The following is an 18,436-nucleotide window of genomic DNA, read 5'->3' as shown; positions in this document are numbered from 1 at the left end:
TCTCGTTGCGCGCGTGGAAGGTAGAGCGGAAGCAAACGCTTGTTCGAGTGCGTGCAGTGCAGCTGAGCCCGCGCTCCGAAGAAGCCCCGTGCGACCAACTCCGCGCAGCAGAGCGCCGTGAAAAGGAGAAAGGCGACGGCACCGCCGGCAGCGATGGCCACTATCGTCGAGCTGCTGCGGCCCGAGGTTGAGCGGGGGCATGAGACAACCTCGACACGCTCGCCCGCAACCATCAGTAGGGCCGTGCCAGGCTGCACGTAGCCCGCCTGCCACGAAGCGGAGGGGGGAGCGTGAGCGCTGCCGCAGGGACATCCAGCATAGGGCAGGCGACGTCGGTGGCGTGTGCTTGAGGAAGGCGAGGCATAACTCTCGCACCTGTGTCTCCAGCAGAGGCGTCTGGCCATGCTCGGCAAGAAGACACGCGAGGGCAAGTGCGCTCTCGTGAGGCTCGCCCGAATGTGTCGCGGCATAAAAGTCAAAGCTGACGATGAGCGGAGGAGGACCAACCCAAGGTTGAATCTCGGAGACAGAGCCGCCTCGGGAGAGAAGATCGAGCTCGGCCTCTCCCGCCGCCGCAGAGCCCCGCGTCCAAAACCTTGCCACCGTCCTGGCCTCCTCGGCCGACGCGTGCACAGTTTTGACTGTGACGACCGAGGAGACAGCGACGTCTGCCCAGACTTGCAAGGGGTAGACGCTGGCGGCGTTGAGCACGCGTGGCAGGTCCCTGGCCAAGAGGCCTCTCACTCGAATCGGGTACGCTCTCTGGGATTCGTTCAGATCTTCCCCCTCTGCGCTGAACTGCACCTCGACAGACGAGGCACTTGCTTGCTCCGTTTGCACAACGGAGACTTCAACGCCGTGGCGAGTGAGCGGCAGCAAACGGCGCACCGCAGCCTCAAATTCTACCGAAAAAGAGCCCTCGCTAAGGGCTGCCTGCATAGGATGGAACGTGAAGGGAAGAACAAGCCTCACCTTCTCGTCCAGAGGGGGTGGCGGCGGCGGCGGCGAGGGCATCGGCTCGGAAGGTGGCAAGGAGGGTGTCGGTGGAGGTGATGACGGGGGTGGCGAGGGCGGCGGCGGTGGCACTGGCGGCGGTAGTGGCACTGGCGGTGGTGGCGGCGCCTGCGCTGGCGTCTGCGGGGGCGTCAGTGGCGGGGGCGGCGGGGGCGATGGCGATGGTGGCGGCGGCAGTGGCAGCGGCGGCGGCGGCGGCGGTGTTGACGGCGGCGGCATCAGCGGTGGGGGAGTATGTGGTAGCAAGTGCGGTCGCTGAGGCAGCGGCGTAGACGGTGGCGAGCTGGGAGAAGGCATTGGTGCTGGCCGTGACGGCGGCATTGCGGGCGGCAACTGGGGCGGCCCTACACACTCGGGCGGCAGACTCCCCGTGCCTGCAAAGAGAAAGTTCCGGCCGTACGCAGACGCGTCAAAGTTTCGGCCAACCTCATATGTCACCTCGAAGCTGCTGATTCCAGCAGGGTATTGGAGGCACACAAATTTGGGCATCGTGTAGCGGTAGGGCTGCCCCGACTTCCTCGAGCCATCGGGGTAGACGCCGGCGCCTGGGATCTCGGCGCCTTCGTCGGTGCAAATGACCTCGTCCAAGACTCTGCCAGGGGGCCGCGGGTAGCCCGAGATTCCGTCGCCGGGCATTCGGCCGTGCGCCAACCCGGGACACTTGTCGTAGTCGCCGCACGTCCCGCTGGCGCCCCCCGGAATATTCATTAGCGCCTCCGGAAAGTCGCTCGGATTGTCGGGCCCACGCCCCTCGGCCAGCGCTTCGACGCGGATGCAGCCCGCATCCTCCTCGATTCGCATGTAGGGCGAGGTGTCAATGTCTGGGCAGAGGAAGTCCTTGATTGAAGATGCCTCGGGAAGCTTACCATGCATGAAGTAGCCCGATGTGCCGCACGCGACCATGCTCTCCCTCATGTTTGCGAGCTCCCCGAGGTGCGGGCCGGTGTCAAAGTCAAAGAAGCAAAAGTCGAAGGGGTGGTCTACGACGAAGGGCGCGTTGGTGCCCGGCTGGACGAACTCGAACCCAAAGGTGGTCTGCGTGCCCTGCAGGAGGCTGATAGAGGCGAAGTTCCCGCCATTCATCGTCCTGCCATTGTGCGCTGAAGACCAGGGAGTGTAGGAAGTGAGGTTGCTCACGACGAGGTCCAGGCCCGCCGCCACCGTGCTGACGCCGTCATACACCCTGCCGACACCGTTGTACCGCAGCACCGGAAGCGTGCCTTCCGCGGAGTCCGAGCAGCCGCACCCGCACCCGCACGAGCAGTCGGTCGCCGACCCAAGCGCTGGCGGCTGGCAGAGGACGCCGCTGCCTCCTGGATACCCGCCGAGGTTGTTGATCGCCTCGGTGCCGAGCGCAAAGTCGAGGTGCAAGCCGCGGGGATGCCAGCCGGCCACGCAGTCCCATGCCATGGGGCGGAACACGTTGACACAAACACACAAAACAGGACGCTAGGCGCACAAGCACAGACAGTCGAGAAACAGCAACGACAGTCAGAAGTCAGCACAAGACCCAGGAGGCGAATGCGATGACGGCCGTTGACGGCGGAGTTCGTTACCTCGGAAAGTAAAGAAAGAGTCGTTTTAAATAAACAAAACGGACATCGCAAGCTAGGGCTGGGTCGAGGACAGACACGTCCCCACCTTTGCAGGATTTTGCAAAAGCGAGGGGGGTGGGCGCATCGCCGCGCGGAGAGGGCTGGGCACAGGGCACAGGGGATCCTCTCTCGCATAGGATATGCACTCGCTCGGCGGCACCAGGGCAGGGCTGGGCGTCCTATTTGTGCTCCCCCCCGGACCCCTCGCTCTCTGGCACTAACCATCTGACCACTCATCTGCGGGGCTTGGCGAGCGGCCGCGCTGCGGGGCAGGGCTACAACTGTAGTGAGTGAGTGAGAATGGGCTCTGGCCACTCGCCCGTGCGGGTGGGTGTAACCGCGCATCAGTCGCACGGAGGCCTCGACCGCCCCTCGCGGCAAGCTCTCGAGCATCTCGAGCAGCTCGCCCGCCGCCATCGCCGCCTCGAACTGCTCCCTCAAAGAGTTCCTTCTGTGTTGTGCCAGGCGGGGAAATTTCTTACTCGTAGAAGCTTGGAGGGAGTTTCACAGGAACGGCATACGCGTGTACATGCTCTCGCTATTCGCGGCCGCCGCCGCCTCGTTCACCGTGCCGTCCGCCACCGCGCCGCCCAACGCGTTCAACCTTCTGCGCGGCATCGACGTGCTGCGGGCCACCGACGGCGTGGCGGTCCCGCTCACCGAGCAGTGGGCCACGGACGAGCGTGCGGTGCTGGTGCTGATGCGATCGTTTGGTTGAATGTTCTGCCAGGAGCTGGGCGCACAGCTTGCACGTGATGTGCTGCCTGTGCTCCGCGGCGGCAAGCCGCCTGCCAAGCTCGTGGCGGTCGGCATCGGGACGGCCGAGCGAGGCCGAGAGTACTGCGAGCACGTCGGCCTCCCTGCGGAAACCCTCCTCTGCGATCCAGAGAACGCCGCGTACGACGCTCTCGGCCTGAAGAAGGGAGTTGCCACGACCTTCTTCACTGTTGACACGCCCTTCGCGATTCTCGATCGCGCGCGCAAGGACGGCGCCGCCGACCTGATCGACGCTACCAAGCGCTGGAAGCCGTGGCTGCCGCCCAAGAATGACCAGGGCCTGCAGCAGGGCGGCGCGTTCGTCTTTGAAGGCCCCGACCTGCTGTTCTCGCACTTCGACCCCAGCACTGGCGCGCACGCAAAGCTGGACGACTTGCTCGAGGCGGCGGCGAGATAACAGGCCACCGCTGCCTGAGGCGTGTACATGTACATGTAGCTCCAGAGCCCTCGCGCGAGATGACGCCACGACTGCCAACGGGCGCCGACACGCCCAGAGGTCGCGGCTGAGACCAACGCGCAGAGGGATCTCTCTGTGGGTGCCAAGAGGAAGGTGAGCGCGGTGTTGCCAGCAGTGTCGTCCTATTTGAATCAGGCATCACACACAGTTCTCTCCACACCCATCTGACTGAAAGGTCTCAGCCTCCACGGTCCACGCCCCGGCTCCACCGACACACGTTCAACACCGCTCCTATAAGCTCTTCAGCAGCCCGGCCACAGCGGGGGCGCACACGCACGATCCAGGTCTCGGTGTGCGGCCCTCATCTTGCTGTTGCGGCCTTGCCAGCGTCATTCCGCGGCGAGTTGATACCAAAGTGTGTCGGGAGCGGAGGGTGTCGGTGGCAGCCTCACCTCCTTCCATACTGCTTGTCGATGTAGTGCTGATGATACTCCTCAGCGTCGTGCCACTGCTTTGCGTCGAGCACGGGGATGGGCTTGCCGCTCTGCCTCGCAATTCTCTCGGCGGTCGCCCTTTGCTCCGCATTCTGCGCCCACACGGCGCTCATGTACTGCGGCTTGCTCTTGTGGGCCGACGCCTCGGCGAAGAAGCGTGTCATCAGCGCCTCGTATGAAGTCTTGGTCGGGTCGTACTCCACCTTGAGAGCCTCTGTGTGCCCGTCCCCGCGGCAGACGGTGGAGTACGTGGGGTTCGAGGACGCACCACCCGTATAGCCGACCGAGGTGGAGACGACGCCGGGAAGCGAGTCGTACTCGGCCTGCGGATGCCAGAATCACCCCAGCGCGATGACGGCCGTCTCGGTGGCGGCGGCCAGTCCCGCGGCCGCGGCCGGGTCTGGATCGCATAAAGAGAGAGATTTGGTTTGGGCAGTCCATAGCGGAAGCGGCCATAGAGGAAGCGGCTGAGGACACGATGTGTTTTTTACTCGCCATTTTCCTCCTCTGGGGCGGCCGGGTCCCCATCTGCTCGCCCCGCATCACGCACCTTATCTAGCACCTTCGCTCGCGCCGCCTCGCCGCGCCACTCGAGAATGCTCGCAGCTGCCGACCCGATCTGCTGACGGGCGCCGGCATCTGGCTCGCACGATCTGCGCCCTCCACCGGAATTCGTATGCAGCATAGGCACCGGGTCTGCAGCACCGGCTCAACGCCGCGCCCCGCGGTCGGTGCAAGCAGGGAATGTTCCCGCTGCTGCTCTGCTGCAGCCTCGAGTCGCGGTGCGGCCTCCGCACTCTCGGCGTTCGCCTCTCGCCCTGCTGCAGCATCCGTTCCCATCTCTGGCTGCCGTTCGCCGAGCGCCTCCTCAAAGCATGCGAGAATCTCGTCGCTCTGAAGGTCAGCCTCGAGCACGTCGTCGGCAGCGCGGATGCTCGCCCGGCCGGTCGGCCCTCGAGACCTCACAGTGGCGGCCGCCTCTGACAGCGGCGGCAGCCTCCCAAGCTGGCCACGCATCATGCTGCGCTTCGCGAGCAATCGCGTAACGTGAGGCTCGCTGGCTTTTTGTGGCTTTTTGGACGGCTTTTTTGGATTCTCCCGCCCTCCAACCCCTCTCTTGGATTTTTTCTGTGTCTTTTGTGGTGCTAGTTCGTGCCAGTGCTGGAGAGGGGCTTTATATCTAGAATTCTTTCTTTCGTTTGGCACTCGACACAGCCTTCCTACTCTGACAAAAAAAGAGTGGGCTACATATACACGTATGCGAGTAGCAGACAGTCGCGCCGCACACGACAGAGGGAGAGGGAGATTTTTCAGTGTATGTAGCTCTTACGTACATTCCCGAAGGAGGACTGCTGACGGGGTTTGCGATGAGGAGCGATCCAATTTTTAGAAGCCAACAAGAATTTTGGCACTGACAGTGACAGTAACACGGAAGCTGAGGACGGCCACTGACTCGGTAAATGCTAGTACATGTATAGTATAAGCCCGATCCGTCGTAGAGTTCTTGCGCTTCGGCGGTTAGTGGTGCACTAACCTCCGAGAAACCCTTCGGGTCGCTCCTCATCGCAAACCCTGTCAGCAGAGTCCTCCTACGGGAATGTAGTCAGAGCTACATACACTATAAAGAAAACCTCGGCGAAACTTGACGTGGCAAATTCGGCCCCAGGACTGACCCGCCGCGTACATACTCCTATGTCGGACGAGGAGAAGACGGACGACGAGAGCGAGGAGAGCGGAATGGTCAGCGGCGGCCACGCTGATCGCGTCGCCGACCGCCTGTCCAAACAGAACGCCATGGCCCGCATCTCCACGACCGTGAGCAACGCAAAGAACGTGGCATTTGATGGCCTCGGCGAAAGAGGCATGTTTGTGGTTGGCGCCGCCGCCGTGGCGCTGGGCGGCCTCGCTGCCTGCTTCTGGGCGTACAGCACATCAATCGGAGCGCAGAAGGTCTGTCTCAAGTCCTCGCTCGGCGTCCATGTGACAGTCTCGCGTGACGGCGTCGCTAGGCTCGGAGGAAACAGCTCGGCCGAGTCCGAGTCCTTCCTGGCGTTCAAAGTTTCTCCGGCCATGGTGGCCCTGCTTCGCGCACGAGCCTCCGCGCTGAACCTCGACGAGCAGGGCCGGCGGCCGCAGATTCTGACCCTCTCCAACTGCCACTGCTCTGGCTTCTCCAACGCTTATGGTTTTGGGGGCTACTGCGAGCGGTGGGAGGAGAGCTCGCAGCAGCCGTGGTGCTACGTCGACGAGGAGTGCTCCACGTCCGCGGCAAAGGGCTCCTTCGGTCTCAAGAGCCAGACGTGCAACCCCGAGGTGCACACGGCCACCGAGGGGGCGGGCTACCCGTCCGACCCCGCCCCGAGCTCCAACGCGCAACAGCTTGCCGGCTGGCGGGCGCCCCCTGGGTGCGCGTGCAGCGGCTACCAGAACAAGCACGGGTACGGCGCGTTCTGCAAGGCGTGGGAGGACGCCCTCGCTCCGGGGCAGACGCCCTGGTGCTACACAACCCCCAACTGCTCCTTTGTCGAGAAGCTTGGCCTGCCGCGCCGCGGCTCCTTTGGCCAGCCCTACGTCCACTGCGAGCCGTGGTACGAGCGGCTGACGCCGTCCACCTCGCCTCCGCCACCGAGTCCGCCGCCGCCGCCGCCGCCGCCACCGCCGCCACCGCCGCCTAGCCCCCGCTACCGCCGCCGGGCGACGCCGACCGAGCATGAGGCTGCCGCGGAGGCGCTGGCGGGCCAGGCGACACAATACGTGGCTCTCGTGTCCCAGACGACCGGGTTGTTTGCCACGGCGCGCCCGCCACCACACAGGGCGGCCATGATGCTTCAGGCGCGCGACGTCGGCCTCTCGATCCACGGCGTCTTCGCGCCCCTGCCCTCGGGGCACCTCCTCGCGCTCGGCACTCGCGCCCTGCTGGGCCTGTGTGCCGAGCCGGGTCAGCCAAACGCAGCGCCGCTCCTCTGCACCGGGTACCACCAAAAGGGGAGCAACGAGCCCCACCGCAAGTTCCTTCGCACGCCGACTCACCCGTCGGCGCTCAAGTTCGAGCTTAACGCGTGCTGAAGGGCGTGCGAGACTCGCGGACCCACAAGAGTCTGGCGTGGAGGATAGGGAGGGGTGGGGGCGGGGGGGGGGGGGGGGGGGCCCCCTTGGGCTCCTCCAAAGGACAAACCCCCCGGAATCCCCCCCACCAAAATGGTAAGGGCCCCGAAAGAGGGGGGAAAAAAAAACTCCCGAACCCTTGAACTGCCCCCCGGGGGGGGGGGGGGGGGGGCACGCTTGGGCTCGTCGACAGGACGAACGCCGCGGAGTCGCGCCAACCAAGATGGTAGGGGCGCGGGAGGAGGGGGGGAAGGAGAGCTGCGGGATCCTTGAACTGCGCTCTGGTGTGGTGTGTGTGCCTTCAAGAAGTTTCACCATTGTCGCGGTACTAATAGCGTAATAGTATGAAAAAATAAAAAAGCCGGAATTCGGGTGGCAAGTACTCTCGCCTCGGCAAAGCTGAGAAGGTTTGGCGGGACAAGCAAGAGGAGGGGTGCCGTCCAGGTGGCACGTCCTTATAGCCCTTAGGTGTATTGTTGGCAAACGTCAAGACACATATAGCTCACACAGAATCACAGCGGGAGGAAAGCGGCGAGTCGCAATTCCTGGGGTCCTTGTGGCGGGCCACCCTGTCCAGAAAGGCATGGATGCCAATCTGGGGTCTCTCGACCGAGTCTATGAAGCCCTGCCTGGCCGCTCCCGGTGTGGTGGCAAGGTTATAGAACCAAGCGACGGAGATGGTGCGGGGGTACGGGTGTTCCAGGGGGTCACGACAGGTGGCACGTCCTGGAGTTTGTGGCGTGCTCCGCTCACTTCCTAGAGTTAGAAGAATCTTGGTCAAAGCGCAATTGTCGCTGCGATTCAATATCCCCTCCTATCACCGGGGAGACTCGAGCACCGAGACTGCCGGGAAGACACACCTGCACAGCACATGCATGGACGGGGACTGCCGTCAGACAACTCGCGTTCTTCAGATTCATCCACCGACGTACCGCGAGCAGGTCGTAGCGTGTAGGTGTGTGTGATTCCGAGTCTGATTACGTGTGGGTGTAGAGCCGCGCGTGTAGCCTGCTAGTGGCCGCGGTACGTCGGTGGGGCTGCATGTGGAGAGAGAAGTACTGGTATCTGAAGTCCAGCGGGCCGATTCTACACCGGTCCGCACCGCGCACACCCTCATCGGTCACCGCGACGCACGACGCGGTCACGCTCACGATTCGTCTGCGACTCACACACGTCACTCTCTACGGCCGGCGGCTCTATAATCTCTTATATCGTCTTCTGACTTCTCGTCGAGACTCCCACACAGCGCACGCACACGGGGAGACCGTGAAGTTCAAACCGTCACATCGGGGCCCGCCAGTGTCCACCCATCGTCGCCGCCCAACGTATCCGCCACCTCTGGACCCGCGCGGTCACCCAGCCCCAGCGCACCTGGCGCCTCCTGCCCCGCCTCCAGCGGCGTGTCGCGCCCGAGGTCGACCTTGAGCTTGAGCCTCTTGTTCTCGTACTTTGGGTTTGGTTTGGACGCCCACGCCATCAACTGGAACCTGAGCTTCTGCACCTCGCTCATTCGGTCGGCGTCCGGCACGCCCGCCAGATAGTCCTCCGCCCGAAAGACCTCCGTGCGCCCGGTCGCAGCCGCCGCCCTCGCGGCCGCCAGCGCGGCCTCTGCGTCCTCGCGCCAGTCGGGCGCAACCAGCGCGGCGGCGTCGTCGTCGAACGACTCCTTGTGTAGCAAGTCGAAGAGCTCGAGCGCCTGGAGCGGCGAAGGTGCCTGCGCGTGGCGGGAGGGGGCGGTTGCGCCGGACGGGGAGGGCGGGTCCGCGCGGGATCGGCCGAGAGGCGCCGGCAAATCGAGTGCATCCTCGTCGCCAGCGACAGGGGAGAGGCGGCAGACGGCGGAGGGGAAGCCGTGGCCGATCTTTGCGTCCCACACGCCGAGCGGCTGCTCGCGCACACTCGCGACCGACGTGGCGGCGACGAGCGACTCGCCCGCCGGCTCGGGCGCGGCAACGCGCAGCCGCAGCAGCAGCCACGAGCCGAGGCTGCGCACGGGAGGCCGATCGGGCAGTAGCGATGGCCGCCAATCGCGGCGGGTGAGCGACTCCGCCGGGAAGCAGAGCCACCAGGCACCGTACAGGCCGTAGCAGAGCGCGCCCAGCCGCGCGCACAGAGAGCCCGAGGCCGCAGTGGTCGCGGCGCCTACGCCCGGCGGCGCGAGAGCGAGGAGCGGAGCGACAGGCGCGGTCAGCAGCGCGCGCGTGGCAGCAGCCACGGGGTGGGGGAGCGCGCGCGCCCACCCGTGCGTGAGGGCGGACGCCATCGGCACCTGCAGCGCGGCGGAGAGGGCGCGCGCGAGGGCGGCGGCCTAGAGAAGGCTCCGGGAGAGGTCTCGGAGGGCTCCAGGGAGAGGACTGTGTGCCAGGGCGTCCGCCTCGAGGGCACAGAGCGCCGTGGCGACGAGGCGCCAGCAGCGGAAGCGGGAGGCGCCTGGTGGACACGTCCCGTCCGGGTGCGAGTACACGCGCCGAGTGCTCTGGCGCGCTGCATTAATACAGAAAGCTGTTGGAAATCCTGGGCGTGAAGACGAGGGAGAACCGCCAATCGCGAGTATGGCCGTTGGAGGCGCCGGTTGAATGCAGGGGTGTGTGCTGCTCGGCATCTAGCGGGAGGCGCCGACTCCTCCGCGTTCGGAGAAGAGCTCGTCGGAGAGGTCCCTCCAGTACCTAGAAGGGGCCCGAGAAGGGTCTTGGAAGGCTCCGAGGAGAGGTCATCGGAGAGGTCCCTCTCGCGCCACAGCGCCGCGCCCATGCCCAGGCGGGATGAGAGCGCCAGCCCTACACCCGCAGACGAGACAACTAGGCTGAGCACGAGCGCGGCAGCCACCGGCCCGGGGAGGGTTGGGTCGGGTTTAGGGCTGGGGGCAGACAGCCCGCGGTGGCGCAACGGCGGAGGAGGCGCGGCGTGACTGAGGCGGCGGAGGCGCGTGTCTCGGAAGTGTGTGCGCTACCGAGAGGCTCGAGCGGGTTGGCGACGCGGGAGAGTGCGGACGCCGCGACCAGGCCGCTGCCCGCGAGCAGGTAGCCCACGCAGAGCACGTCGGGCGCGCGCGCGCGAGGCAGCCACGAGGAGGGAGCACCGCGCGCGGCAGCTGCTGCGGCTGCCGCGCCCTGCGCGGCGGCGGCGCCCGCCGCTGGGTACGGCGGTACCTGCGGCAGCCTGCCCGCGGCGCGCGAGCGAGCGTTTCGCCACGCCTGCAGGGCGAGATGTGCCCCCGGCAGCGCGGCGTGCACCCACGGCGCGAGGGCAAGCGACAGCGCGGCGGCGGCGGCGGGACGTCTCCAGCCGAGCAAGAGTGGCAGCGCCAGCGAGCAGCGCACTACCGGCTGCAGCCGCTCTCGGAAGGCGAGGACCGCGTCGCGGCGGGCGGCGGTGGGGAAGACGCCGTACAGGCGGTGGTGCCAGAAGTCTCGCGCGTCCAGCCGGTCGTACTCGCCCTCGTCGTCATACCCGGGTGGCGGCTTGGGAGGGACGAGTTCGGGCGCCGAGAAGGCTGGCTCGCCGGTGGAGCTGAGCGCCGCGGTGAGCTGCTGCGGAGGCCGGCCGCTCGCCTTCATGCGGCGCGAAACCTCCTGGAGCACATTCAAGTCGAGCTCGTACGGCGATCCCTCCTCAAAAAAGGCGGCGGTCGGGTCAGCCTCTGCAGGCGGCGGCAACTCTCCGTCGGTGGCAGCTGCTCGCAAAGCGGCCGCGCGGGCTGCTGCGAGTGATCTTCGCGGCACAGGCGGCAGCAGGGCAGCTGTGAGCAGCAACATGCCTGGCGAGGGATCCCTAGCGCGCGCGCGCGGCCGAATTCAGATGAAGAAACACCAGCACGCCGTGGTACCGAAAATGCACAGCGCAACACAACGTGTGTGGTGGGGGATCTTCCTGCCGTATTCACTTCCAGCCCATGCTCAGCGACAGAGATGGCAGAGTGAGATCCAATCTGACGATATGCTGCTCTGCTGTTGTCAGTGTTACATTCTTTTCTTCAGAAAAAGAATTCGATCGGCCCAAATAGGTCGATTCCGCACCTCCCGCCCAAGCGCCCGTACGATTAGCAAAAGCGGCCGAGGAGCGTGTCGCCCCTTCCGCCTCTAGCAGGCGGCGGCGGCCGCCGCCGCCGCTTCCCGCAGCGCGCTGGCCGCCTCCGCCTCTGAGCTCAGGTTGAGCTTCTCCTCGTTGAAGGGCGAGAGCACCTGCCACCCAGAGGGGGCGGAGCAGACACCGGGCGGCGTGTGAGACAGAGGCGCGGAGGGAAGGGAGCGTGGCGGGCGAAGAGGAAGGCGCGCGAAAGGCTTGGGCGTCGTCTCGCCTCCTGCGCCTCGCCGCGCAGCGTCGTGAGCTTGGCGCGGCGGAGCGGGGGCGTCTGCTCTCCGACCCACGAGAGCAGCGTGAAGCGCGTCACCTTTGGCGCACCAAGGGATGCGTCCCCCGACCCGTTTCACCGCTCCTCCCTCCCTCCCTCCGGCGTCTCTCACCTTTGGCCGGACCACGTCCTCGGCGGACCCCATCTCGTGCTCCGTGCGCAGCAGCGCCCACTGCGCGCTCGCCGGGTCGAAGGCCGCGGGCAGCGACTCGCCGCCGTCCGTGCCCGTGCTCTCAACCTTGAGCTGGGTGCCCGAAGCCTCGTACCCCAGCAGCACCCACGTCGCTCCGCCGCTGCCCTTGCGCACGGCCGCGATCGCTGCCGCCACCGCGGGCGACACCGCCGTCCCCGCCGGCTGCGGCGGAGCCATGACCGCCGCCTTGGTCTTGTGGGCGCCGACGTCGTTGTGCCGCCCGCCGATGGCAGTGGCAACTTCTGCGGCCGCGCCGCTCTTGCTTGCGGCCGCGCCCGCCCGTCCGTCGCTCACGGCGCCGCCTCCGAGTTCGCGGACGAGCGCGTCCACAGTGGCTGAAGTCACCTCGGACGGCTCGGTCGCCGACATCAGCTCCGCGTGGAAGGGCGCGAAGACCTCTGAGACGGCGCCTTTCACGGTCGACACCTTGGCGCGCTTCATCGTCGAGAGGGCGGAGCCGATGAAGGAGAGGAACACAAACTTGATCGTGGTCGACTTGTCGATCTGGTCCGTCCGGCGGACCAGGCCGTAGAAGACCGCGTCGTCAGACAGCTGCGCAGCCAACGCCTCCGCGCCGCCCTCGCCCTTGCCCACCAGGCGCAGGGAGCTGCCGTCGGGCTCGAGCGCGCAGAGAGCCCAGTCGGTGGGAGACGCGTCGGAGCGCACGTCCGAGAGGGCAGCCTTGAGCTCCGCCGGCGCGTGCACCTTCACGGAGCGAAGTGTTCGCATTGTGTTGGGCACGGCGGCGAAGGCGGGGCGATGGATGGTCGGCCAGCCCAGCGAGAATTCTTCTCGGTCTCGCGGGCACCGCACCCGTGCTGCCACAAAGCACAATGTGCTGCCACAAAGCACCACTAGCGATTTCGCGCGGAGGGCGTAGTGAAGTGCTGGGGCGCTCACTGTGTGTTATTCGGGTGGGGATCCATCAGTGGTAAGCGGCTTTAGTCACAGATCCAAGCTCAGACGTCACACCAACACCACAAACACGCTCACTTCGCCGCTGCTGTAGATGGGCCTCCGGGGGCCCATGCTACGTCGAAGCACAGACCCGATCTCGGCACTCACGGGCTGCCACGCGCCCGCACGCGGCGCGGGCCGCACCGCCCATGCCCCCGGGTCACCAACCCCGCCTCTCGGCCCTCTCGGCCCTCAGGAGCGTGCGGGAGACCGGCGAGGGGCGCGCCGCGCGCCGCCTGCAGAGCCGCCAGAGGCATTGTGTCGCCTCCGCTGGCGGGGTTCCCGCGCGCCCGCCCGCGCCCGCGCCCGCCCACGCCGCGCCCGCGGGCTCCGGATGCGCCGCGCTCCTTCTCCTTCTTCTCGATGGCAGTCCGCGTGTGCTTGTCGACGGGTCGGCGGCGTGGTCGAGGGGAAGGTCGCCGGCGGCCGCAACTCTGCCGCCGTCGCTCCGCCGGCTCTGACCGAGTATCGGGCGTTGAGGGCGGCGGCGCAAAGCGGGTCTGGCGCATCCATCGCCACGAGCCTCGCGGCGGCGGTCGTGGCACACCTGGCGGCGGCTCTCGGGGCCGTCTCTACGGCGCTCGACACCGTGTGAGGTCACCGGCGGCCGCAACTCCGCCGCCGTCGCTCCGCCGGCTCTAACCGAGTATATCGGGCGTTGAGGGCGGCGGCGCAAAGCGGGTCTGGTGCGCCACGGCCACCACCCTTGCCACCGCCCTTGCCGCCGCCCTTGCCGCCCTTTGCCGCCTTGCCTCCGCCGCGGGCGGCGGTGGGAGCGGCCTGCTGGGCTAGCATGTTGTCCGTAGCTGTGGACGGGCACGTGGAACGCACGTTATATGTTCGAACGGCCTCCGGGATTCAAACAAAAAATAGCCGGGGCCCTCTGTCGCAACCCCTCCGACCCCCCGGGACCCGTGGGCGTCGAAGAGGCGCTCTCGGGGGGCCGTTCTGAGTTCATGCTACCACGAAGCACACTGTGCTGCGTCAAAGCACCGGCCCCGAGTCCGTTATGCTTGCCAGTCCGCGCCCTTGTCGTGCCAGTCTATAGAGAGGCTTGTTCTTCAAGAATTCTTTTCCCGAAGAATTCTCGGCACAATTTGAACGCAGAGCCTACGTAGGTCGCGTCACACACACGACCGCGGCCCGCTACTCGGCCGCCATTGCGCCACTCAGTCGCCGCCCGGCTCGCTCGAAGGGTGCGCCTCCGTCGACTCCTCACCCTCGCCCACGGGTGTGAACATCTTCATTGGCCGCAGCGTCGACTTGCCCTGCGCCGGCCGCCGCTGCGCGCGGCTTGGCGTGTGCGTGGGCGTGTTTTGGTTCCCCTCCTGGGAGCGGAGGAGGGTCGGGGGCGGCAGATCGGGCGGGGAGAGGGAGCGAGAGAGGCGATCGATGCGGGAGAGGGGCGATGGGGAGAAGGGCGGGGGAGGGGCGCAGGCCCCCCGTACCTGGCTCGTCGCCCCCTTGCCCTTGAGACGCTTCGTCCACGCCTAATCTCGGGTGATCTCGGGTGATCTCGGGTCGGCTCGCCCCGTTGCCTCGACCAGCTTCCGCCCGCGCCTCGTACGCGTCGAAGAGCAGCTCGGAGAGAAGGCGGGCCTCCGACCCGCCCGCCCGCAGCGTGCGCTCGTTCTTGAGGTAGAGGTAGAGGGTGCGCTCCTGCGAGGGCGCGTCACGGGCCATCTCGGGTAATCTCGGGTCATCTCAGCGCCTCCCGCGAGGGTGCCGTGGACGCGTCGCCGCGCTCGTGCAGTGGCCGAAACGAGGAGGGGTGGAGGGCGGCGGGCGGGTGCGCTCCTGGTTAGCGCGCGGCAGCTGCACGGGCGACATCTGCGACTCCATGTCGACGTAGTGGACCGAGTCCTTCTGCTCCCCCTCCTCCTTCGGGTTGTAGAAGCCCGTGTTCCTACGCCCGGCGCGCGCGCGTGTGGGCAGACGGCGTCGGGCGCCGCAGCGGGGCGCGACAGCTCTGCTAGAGCGACAGCTGTTGCGCGCCAGAGCGGGTCGTACACGCGCCAGTAGAGGTTGTCCCCGTGGTCGCCGCCGAGGACAGAGCACTTTGAGCAGGAGGGCGGCTTGATGTCGACGAGCCAGACGCACCTACAGCATGAGCCCCGCTCACCGCACGCCGCGCTCGGCGCCGAGACCGAGCCCGAGGCGCGCCAGTCGACGTCGGAACAGGTGCCCACCTCGCCGCGCCACGCCTACCAGCGGCAGCCCCGTGGAGAGACGCGGCTCGTGGCACGGCCTCCCCCGCCTCGGCGCGCCACGCCTCGTCGACGAACGTTAGGATGTCTTGCTCGAAGTCGGGCGGCCGCTTGCCGATCAGCTGCGCCACCTGTGCGCGCGGGCGGGCGTGAGGGCGCCTGCGATGCGGGCACGCCTCGCGCCGAGCCGCAGGAGGCACCGCCGGGTTGTTTGGGCCGTGAGGCTCGTCGGGCCTCTCGCTGACGTGAAGGCGACCCTTGCACTTTTTGCCGCACGCGCCGCAGAACTTGCTGCGGATCTCCGTCAGCTCGCCGCAGTAGTAGCACTGCGGCAGCGGCGAGATCTGCGTCGAGCGGCCGATCTGGCGGTAATAGTCGCGTTTCTTCATCCGCTCGATCAGCCCCTGCGCCTCGTCGAGCCCCTCTTCAAGCGAGACGTAGATTGAGTCGAGGATGGCGTCGGTGAGCCGCGCGAACGCCTTCGGGTCGAGGGCGGCCTGCGCGAGCGTGGTGGCGGCGTTGTCGCTGCCGCGGAAGGAGAAGTGGTCGTTGGCGAGTTTGAGCACCTGCTCACGCCCAAGCGCGCATCAGGAGACGCGCCTTCCCGAGCGGCTGGCGTGCGCCGAGCCGGGTGATCTCGGGCGATCTCGGGCGATCTCGGGTGATCTCGGGTGATCTCGGCTCGCGGCGAGCTCGAGCGCACGTCGGTGATCATGAGCTCTGCGACGTTGGCGGTGTGGTGCTGGTAGAGCTTCTTGTGCAGCTTGGCGCGCAACGTGTAGATCTCGACCAAATCTGTGGCCACCTGACTCACACGACCTCACCCTCGAGTCGAGTCCCACCTGTCAGTACGTCTCGACCAGGCTGGCTGCAGCCTTGAGCTGGAAGCAGATCTGCGCCTGCGCCTGCGCCTGCACCGCGTCGGCCGACGCGCGAGCGGGCCGGTCCCGCCTAGGAGGGAGGGGGAGGGGGGGGGGGGGGGGGACACTCCTCCCGAGGCTAATGGGGCCAAGGCCAGACTACCCCTCTCCACGTCCAAAAGACAGGAGGAGCCTCCCGGTGTGCGCGCGCGTGGTGTGCGTGGTGTGCGTGAGCGTGTGCCTGCCACCCTCGAGACGCCCATCCTGTGTCCACCGCGCGCCGCGGATGCGATCCGAGTGCCTATGTCACCAATACGCCCAAAGGTCACCAATACGCCCAAGCTGCGGGCGTGCACACACGGGCTACAACGGGCTACGCATGCGGTGGAATGCGGCTGAGAATGCCAGCTGATGCCAATGCGTGCCCTCTCGAGTGCCACTCGGAATGCACGGGCCTGTAGCTCCCGCATCTAGGACCCGGGTGCGGCGTGATGACGCGAGTCGACTCGAAGAGGCGAGAGAGCTCGAAGGGGCGCGAGGCGCCGTGGCACGCCATCGCATCGCGCAGAAGGTAGTCGAGTTTGTCGACGTCGACGCCTGGCGGCGAGGGAGTGCACCGCTAGTCTCGCGTGCCAACGGGGAGCGCCGGAAGCGCCGAGCTGCCACACGGCGCCGCTGCGCGAGTTTGCTCACGACGTGTCGCGGCTGTTCTCGCGTCATCTCGCCCGATCTCGCCCGATCTCGCTCGATCTCGGCTGATCTCGGCCAATCTCGGCCAATCTCGGTTGATCTCGCCGTTGCGCGAGTTTGACACGATGTCGAAGAGGAAGCGCTTGCTCTTGTCGCGGCCGATGTCCTGCGGCCACTCCTCGGCCGGCTTGAGCCCCTTGACCAGCGCCTAGACCGACCGAGGCTCGCGAGATGGCCGAGGCGTAGCCGAGACACGGGCCCGGCTCGAGCCCCGTGGGGGTGCAGCGCCTTGACGAAGCGGCGCTGCTCGGCGGGGCAGGCGGCGCTGCTGCAGTAGGCGGAGAGCTCGATCCGGTTCGAGTCGAGCAAGTCGTCGAAGAGAAGCACCTTCCCCGCAAGCGTCGCCTCTGGTGAGGGGCGGGGCCTTCCCCATGCCGGCCGCTGGGAGAGGGGGAAGGGGAGGGAGGGAGGGGGGGAGGGAGAGGGGGGGGGGGGGGGGCCAAAACCCCAAAGGGTCAAAGGGCCACCGACATTTCCTCGGGCTCCCAGGGTTGCAGCCGCGCCGCGGGGGCAGCCGCCCCCTCGGGTTTTTTGCCCAGGGGGAGTTTTGGGGGGGGGAGTTCCTCCTGCCCGCCTACTTTCGGGACCGTTCGGTTCCTTTTGGGTGCGCTCGGAATCGTCGGGGGGGGGGTCTCCTCTCAGCCCGCCCTGCCATTTGAAAAAGGTCTCTTACATGTGCAAAAAGGGCCCGTGCCCCAGGTCGGGCACAAGGCCGGCGAGCTGCCCCCAAAACACGTCGTCCTCCAAAATCTGCAGCTCGGGCTGCTGGACGCGCAGGTGCTTGAGAAGCGTTCCCGCGAGGTGGGCGACGCCGATCGAGTGCTCCTGCGGGGGGCGGGCGGGTGGAGGAGAGGGCACGGCTGGAGACGGGCGAGGGCGCGGCAGGAGAGGGCGGCGCGGCAGAGGCAGCCGGCGGAGAAGTGCTCTGGGCCGAGGCGGCGGCGAGGGAGAACACTCTCTAGCCGCGGGCGCCTTGCGGGAGTGCTTTGCCGACGGGTAGACAAAGTGGCAGCCGCCGAGCTGCTGGATCTGATCGAGCCGCTGGAAGTGGGGCGTGTCCATCACCGCGACGAGCAGCGGCGGCAGCGCCACCGTGCCGTGCACGCGGTCATGGATACTCTTGTCCTTGGCAAGGGGCACCGCCTCGGATGGACCGCCGCCGCTGCCGCCGCCGCCGTCGAGCGCGGCGTTCGCGTTGCTGCTGCTGCGGTTCCTTTTCACCGTGTCGTGCGGCCGCGGCGTCGGGTTGTCGGTGACGCTCATCTGCGAGCTGCTCATCGGATCGTCGACGAGGTTTGCAAAAGCCTGCGTGCTGTCGTCGTCGTCATCCGACGGCGGCGGCGCGTGCTCCGCGTGCGGCGATTGACCAGGACTGGCAGTGCGCTGGCGCTTGGGGGCCATCTCGCAACCGCTCGCGTCCCTCGGTTCTCCGCCGTGTAGTGCTTGAGCAGCCGGGCGGTAGCCGCAGGCTCCACCTCGAACGGTTGCTCGTCGAGCCACTCGCCGAAGGTGCCCTCGAGTAACCAGTATTTCTTTTTAGCACTGGTGCCAGCGCTCGCCAGTCCCGTTCGAAGGACCACCTGCCACCTGCCACTTGTGTACTATGCGTTGCGCTGCCCACAGCCACTCAGCCAGTCAAGCACAGACCTGCGGCCGTTGGCTGCGGCGACCTCGAGGGTCTCCGCTTCTATGAACGCCGTTAAGAGTACCCGGATCGCTCGCCGCCATTCGATGCG

The 18,436-nt window shown here is 66.9% G+C and overlaps 5 protein-coding genes across 5 annotated transcripts; 1 reads left to right on the top strand and 4 right to left on the bottom strand.

Moving 5' to 3' along the window:
• Positions 1-3,138: 3,138 nt before the first annotated feature.
• On the top strand, positions 3,139-3,783 carry EMIHUDRAFT_95035 (hypothetical protein; the record flags this gene model as incomplete). The annotated part of the gene is made up of 2 exons (XM_005794189.1): positions 3,139-3,303; positions 3,340-3,783. 2 exons carry the CDS (start codon positions 3,139-3,141, stop codon positions 3,781-3,783), a joined length of 609 nt encoding a protein of 202 aa, XP_005794246.1.
• Positions 3,784-4,074: 291 nt separating this feature from the next.
• EMIHUDRAFT_194351 (peptide methionine sulfoxide reductase) lies at positions 4,075-4,962 on the bottom strand (the record flags this gene model as incomplete). The annotated part of the gene is made up of 3 exons (XM_005794188.1): positions 4,075-4,162; positions 4,236-4,600; positions 4,828-4,962. The coding sequence occupies 3 exons, from the start codon at positions 4,960-4,962 to the stop codon at positions 4,075-4,077; spliced, it is 588 nt and encodes a 195-aa protein (XP_005794245.1).
• Positions 4,963-11,337: 6,375 nt separating this feature from the next.
• On the bottom strand, positions 11,338-12,109 carry EMIHUDRAFT_431815 (hypothetical protein). The gene is made up of 3 exons (XM_005794187.1): positions 11,846-12,109; positions 11,593-11,772; positions 11,338-11,563 (listed from the first exon to the last, which is right to left on the bottom strand). The coding sequence occupies exons 1-3, from the start codon at positions 12,101-12,103 to the stop codon at positions 11,462-11,464; spliced, it is 540 nt and encodes a 179-aa protein (XP_005794244.1). The 5' UTR covers positions 12,104-12,109; the 3' UTR covers positions 11,338-11,461.
• Positions 12,110-14,052: 1,943 nt separating this feature from the next.
• On the bottom strand, positions 14,053-17,073 carry EMIHUDRAFT_194347 (hypothetical protein; the record flags this gene model as incomplete). Its single annotated transcript, XM_005794186.1, has 11 exons — positions 14,053-14,151; positions 14,332-14,373; positions 14,705-14,789; positions 14,894-14,983; positions 15,073-15,221; positions 15,291-15,656; positions 15,794-15,874; positions 15,951-16,001; positions 16,199-16,251; positions 16,428-16,547; positions 17,028-17,073. The coding sequence occupies 11 exons, from the start codon at positions 17,071-17,073 to the stop codon at positions 14,053-14,055; spliced, it is 1,182 nt and encodes a 393-aa protein (XP_005794243.1).
• Positions 17,074-17,369: 296 nt separating this feature from the next.
• Positions 17,370-18,428, bottom strand: EMIHUDRAFT_194346 (hypothetical protein; the record flags this gene model as incomplete). The annotated part of the gene is made up of 5 exons (XM_005794185.1): positions 17,370-17,525; positions 17,703-17,825; positions 17,922-18,005; positions 18,110-18,301; positions 18,396-18,428. 5 exons carry the CDS (start codon positions 18,426-18,428, stop codon positions 17,370-17,372), a joined length of 588 nt encoding a protein of 195 aa, XP_005794242.1.
• Positions 18,429-18,436: the final 8 nt, after the last annotated feature.

This window comes from Emiliania huxleyi (genome assembly GCF_000372725.1).
Source record: "Emiliania huxleyi CCMP1516 unplaced genomic scaffold EMIHUscaffold_1, whole genome shotgun sequence".
NCBI lineage: Eukaryota > Haptophyta > Isochrysidales > Noelaerhabdaceae > Emiliania > Emiliania huxleyi.
Note: the sequence above shows the minus strand (reverse complement) of the source record. Positions and strands in the feature narration are given on the sequence as shown.

Coding starts and splice junctions, on each gene's coding strand:
- EMIHUDRAFT_431815 (XM_005794187.1), bottom strand. CDS start 12,103: ATGGCTCCGCCGCAGCCGGCGGGGACGGCGGTGTCGCCCGCGGTGGCG. Junction 11,773..11,845: donor AGGACGTGGTCCGGCCAAAG/GTGAGAGACGCC, acceptor GGTGCGCCAAAG/GTGACGCGCTTCACGCTGCT. Junction 11,564..11,592: donor TCTGTCTCACACGCCGCCCG/GTGTCTGCTCCG, acceptor TCTGGGTGGCAG/GTGCTCTCGCCCTTCAACGA.